At 52.7% G+C, this 5062-nt stretch overlaps 1 protein-coding gene across 1 annotated transcript in view; it reads left to right on the top strand.

Moving 5' to 3' along the window:
- The window catches only part of CLIP2 (CAP-GLY domain containing linker protein 2), an 82469-nt gene that overhangs the window by 30515 nt on the left and 46892 nt on the right, over positions 1 to 5062 (top strand). The window contains exons 3-5 of the mRNA XM_011960589.1: positions 477 to 601; positions 2975 to 3188; positions 3847 to 4044. Coding sequence (XP_011815979.1) covers positions 477 to 601; positions 2975 to 3188; positions 3847 to 4044 — 537 coding nt within the window. The remainder of the gene's footprint in view (positions 1 to 476; positions 602 to 2974; positions 3189 to 3846; positions 4045 to 5062) is intronic.

Below are 5062 nucleotides of genomic sequence, written 5' to 3'. Positions count from 1 at the left end.
CCACCAGGCCTGGCTAATTTTTGTATTTTAGTAGAGGCAGGGTTTCACCATGTTGGCCAGGCTGGTCTTGAACTCCTGACCTCAGGTGATCTGCCCACCTTGGCCTCCCAAAGTGCTGGGATTACAGGCGTGAGCCACCACGGCCAGCCCTGAAAACCCTTTTACAGATGAAGATGCTGAGGCTCAGAGAGGTTAGGTAACCTGCCTAGGCACACACAGCTTCTAAGTGATAGAGTTTGAATGCGGGTGTGTGTCTGTCTGCAAAGCCTATGCTCTTGCCTAGGTCAGCCCTGGGAGGCACTGGTTAACGTGTCTCCCTGTCAATCATCCTTGGGTGTCTCTCCTTCCCCATTCCTGGCTCCCGTGTCCTCTGCATGCTGGAAGGGATGGATGGGATAAGCCTGGGCTGGTTGCCCCTGCTGTCTCTGCCTGTGCCACTGCATCCTCTAGACCTGAGTCTCCCTGTGTGCTGACAGGTCGGCGGGACGAAGACTGGCGTGGTGCGGTACGTGGGGGAGACAGACTTTGCCAAGGGCGAGTGGTGTGGCGTGGAGCTGGACGAGCCCCTTGGGAAGAATGATGGGGCGGTGGCGGGCACCAGGTATGGTGGGCTTCTTCTAGGGAGTATGGGAGGGGGTTCCTCTCCCCAGAGTGGGTGCAAGGGATGGAGATGGGACATTGGAGGAAGTTAGTGTCCAGCATGTAGTGTCAGACACCATAATATAAGTCCTTTCCCCTTCCCTCTTTCCCAACAGCCCACTAAGCTGGATAGTGGGATTATCATCCCATTTTACAGATGAGAGTATGGAGGCCAGAGAGGTCATTGTTCAAGGTCACACAGTCACAAGCAAGCGCCAAGAGTATCTGTCCCCGTGTTCTCTTCTTCGTGTCACTCATGGCTAAGTGGGGTGGGAGCCCTCAAAAAGGAGAGGGAGGCCAGGCGTGGTGGGTCATGCCTGTAATCCTAGCCCTTTGGGAGGCCGAGGCAGGTGGATCACTTGAGCTCAGGTGTTCGAGACCAGCCTGGCCAACATGGCGAAACCCTGTCTCTCCTAAAAATACAAAAAATTAGCTGGGTGTGGTGGCACACACCTGTAATCCCAGCTACTTGGGTGGCTGAGGCATGAGAATCGCTAGAATGGGAGAGGAGTAGGTTGCAGTAAGCCACGATCACACCACTGCACTCCAGCCTGGGTGACAGAACGAGACTCTGTCTCAAAAAAATTAGCCAGGCATGGTGGTGTGCACCTGTAGTCCCAGCTACTTGGGAGGCTGAGGCATGAGAATTGTTGGAACCCGGGAGGCAGAGTTTGCAGTGAGCTGAGATCACACCATTGCATTCCAGCCTGGGCAACAGAGCAAGACTGCCAAAAAAAAGGCGAGGCAGCAGTCCCTGCCATCTGGCATTGGGGTCCCCTGAATGACACATGAAATAATCAAACAGTGCCCAACGCTATATGGCCAAAGGCAGGCCTCACAGATGGGTTCCAGGTCTCATACCATCTCTGATGAAAAGGAGTTGACTGCTGGCGTTGCTGGGTTAGGAGGATCTAAGGCTGTGTCTGGGCTCATGGTGGGTGGAGGAGAGATGTGGTAAGTGGACCGTGTCTGTCACGGGTGTGGACTAAGGTGAGGCTACCTGAGTCCCTGTGCAGTCCCTGGACTGGATTCTGTGGTTGAGATGAGGCTGTGACTGCTCTGAGCAGGAGTGGTCACCATGGCACAGGGGAAGAGCCAGGCTTGGGCCAGGCCTTGAAAGAAGGTAGGGTTTCCTTTTGGAAGAGGCTTGAGAGGGATTATGCTAGGTAGGGGCTGAGAGCACAGTATGAACAAAGACCTGGAGGTGGGAAAAGGCAGGATAAGGTGGCAGTTTTAAGGTGAATCAGAAGCTGAATGGGGGCCAGGCATGGTGACTCACGTCTGTAATCCCAGCACTTTGGGAGGCTGAGGCAGGATCACTTGAAGCCAGGAGTTAAAGACTAGCCTGGACAACATAGCAAAACCCCATCTCTACAAAAGATACAAAAATTAGCTGGGCATGGTGGCACACGCCTGTGGTTTCAGCTACCTGGGAGGCTGAGGTGGGAGGATTGCACGAACCCAGGAGGCTGAGGCTGCAGTGAGCTATGATCACACCACTGCACTCCAGCCTGGGTGACAGAGCCAGACTCTGTCTCGAAAGAAAGATAAAAACTGGTTGGGCCCAATTCTCATGGTCCAGTGTGGGATCTGTGACCAGAGAGGTCTTGAGAGAAGACGGGAATCCGGGGTTTCCATAACAATGCTTTGCCTTCCTGTTTGCAAGATGAATGCTTCTCTTGACTCACTTTTGCTTTCAGAATTCAGGGGTGGATTGGACAGCAGTCCCCACCCCACCCCAAGGTTTCTCTTTCAAGGTTTTGCTTCTCCATACAGGGACTTTGTGGGCAGAGAGCTGATGGGATTCCTTCATTCTGGGAGTGGTCTGAGGGTAGCCTGAGAGTGGGGCTGCAGCTGTGGCTGGGGTCTCTGAACAGTCGTGGGAGCCAAGCTTACTGGGGTTTGGAGCCCAGCAGACTGGAGGACCAGTCTCAGCTTTGCTATGTAACCAGCTGTGTGACTGTGGGCAAGTTATTTAACCTCTCTGAGCCTAAATTTTCTCATTTGTGAATGTAGAGAACTTTGGGGGATGGAGATGAGCATTCATTTAAAAAGACTGGCACAAAGTGGGTCCCAGTAATTGTTTCCTACTTCCAAGAGTATCCTCGTTGGCTGTTCACAGCTGCAGAGACTCTCAGACCCTACTCACCTCTATCCTTTTTCTAAGAGTCCTATCTATCCACCTGGAAGATTTCCACCTTGGAGTGTCTTTCCACATGGACCCCAAGGAGGTGTCTTTCTCTTTTTCTGCTGGGCTCTGAAGAGGCAGAAGAGGCAGGGGAGGCTCCAGGCTTTGCGGCTGTGACAGCAGCACGGGTCTCTCCTGCTTCCACAGGTACTTCCAGTGCCCACCCAAGTTTGGTCTCTTCGCGCCCATCCACAAGGTGATCCGTATCGGCTTCCCATCTACCAGCCCAGCCAAAGCCAAGAAGACCAAGCGTATGGCCATGGGTGTGTCAGCACTGACCCACAGTCCCAGCAGTTCCTCCATCAGCTCCGTCAGCTCTGTGGCCTCCTCCGTGGGGGGTCGGCCCAGCCGCAGTGGCCTGGTGAGGGTGGGGCTGTAGAAGGGGATTCTCTGGTGTGTGTTTGGGAGGGGTGAGGATGTACAGAGATCCAGGTGTTCTGATCTGCTCCTGACTTACTCTAGTTCCAGTTTGGGATTTTTGTACAAAGTAGAAAGTGCATATCTTTTAATAGGGAAAATTGAGCCATTTATGTTTATTGTCATTTTTATATAACTGATTTATTGGAAGCCTAAGCCTTTCTCTGGATGTTAAGGAGGGTTATACAGATGCAGGGCAAGGGGTTCAGAAAGGTTGGCATCGAACCCTGGATGAAGGGAAAAGAGGAGGCTGCTCGGTGGCTATGGGCAGAGGGCATTCTGTCCAAACCCAGTCTAGGGTTGGAGGTTCCTCTTGTCCTGGGAAAAAGTGGCCAAAGTGAGGAAGTCAGAGGCTCTGGCTATCAGGAGCTGACTCTCCTGAGATGGGGAATTTCCTGAATCTCAAACATCAGGATTCCCCGCTGGGTGAGTCTGCAGGGGCCAGGATGTCAGAGTACTGGCAGAGGAAGAGCAGGACCCTGGGAGTCAAGGCACTTGGGCCCCCCACCTGCTGCGTTGCTGTAGGTTAGGCTGGACAGAGCGAGCCTGCCCCACAGTGCTTCAGATCCCTGAGACACGCCTGCACGCACACCTTCCTGCAGCTCACGGAGACCTCTTCACGCTACGCCCGCAAGATCTCGGGCACCACAGCCTTGCAGGAGGCACTGAAGGAGAAGCAGCAGCACATTGAGCAGCTGCTGGCTGAACGAGACCTGGAACGGGCCGAGGTGGCCAAGGCCACGAGCCACATCTGCGAGGTAGAGAAGGAGATCGCCCTGCTCAAGGCACAGCATGAGCAGGTGAGTGGCAGGTGGGGCTAGGGGTGGAGCTTCTCCAGCCAGTCTCATAGAGTCTCACCCACTCAGAGTGGAGACCTTGGATGGGGTGGGTGCAGAGAAATATGAAGATAACACAAGCAGTACCCATCCCCCGCTTTCCACAGAAGCCTCAGTGACCTGGTGAATTTCCTTCCAGTCTTTTCTGCCTATGTATAAGGATATGTACACCTACTTTCAGAATCTGGCTAAAAGCTTGTATATCCTGCTTTTTTATTATTTATTTTCTTTCTTTCTTTCTTTTTCTTTTTCTGACGGAGTCTCGCTGTGTCGCCCAGGCTGGTGTGTAGTGGTGCAGTCTCAGCTCCCTGCAACCCCCACCTCCTCGGTTCAAGCTATTCTCCTGCCTCAGCTTCTTGAGTAGCTGGGATTACAGGCAAGTGCCACCATGCCCAGCTAAGTTTTGTATTTTTTTGTGGAGATGGGGTCTTGCTATGTTGCCCAGTCTTGTCTGAAACTCCTGACCTCAAGTGACTCTCCCACCTTGGTCTTGCAAAGCAATGCAGTTTTTACAGGCATGAGCCACGTGTCCCACCTCTTCCCCATCTTGATGTCTGCATTGCCGTCCATCACAGACTTTGTCCTTAATGACATCTGATGTGACTAGTCCCCTGCTGTTTAGATTATTTCCAATCTTTCACTTTTTTTGAGACAGAGTCTCACTCTGTCACCCAGGCTGGAGTGCAGTAACGCAATCTCAGCTCACTGCACCCTCCACCTCCTGGATTCAAGCAATTCTCCTGCCTCAGCCTCCTTAGTAACTGGGACTACAGGTGTGTGCCACCGGGCCCAGCTAATCTAATTTTTGTATTTTTAGTAGAGATGGGGTTTCACCTATGTTGGCCAGGCTGGTCTCGAACTCCTGGCCTCAAGTGATCTGCCCACGTCAGCCTCTCAAAATACTGGGATTACAGGCATGAGCCACCACACTCAGCCAGTTTTTCACTCTTTCTACGTACCACTGCAGTAAATATATATATAT

Source organism: Colobus angolensis, unplaced genomic scaffold, assembly GCF_000951035.1.
Source record: "Colobus angolensis palliatus isolate OR3802 unplaced genomic scaffold, Cang.pa_1.0 Scaffold516, whole genome shotgun sequence".
Taxonomy (NCBI): Eukaryota; Metazoa; Chordata; class Mammalia; order Primates; family Cercopithecidae; genus Colobus; species Colobus angolensis.
This window is presented reverse-complemented; position numbering and strand designations above follow the sequence as displayed.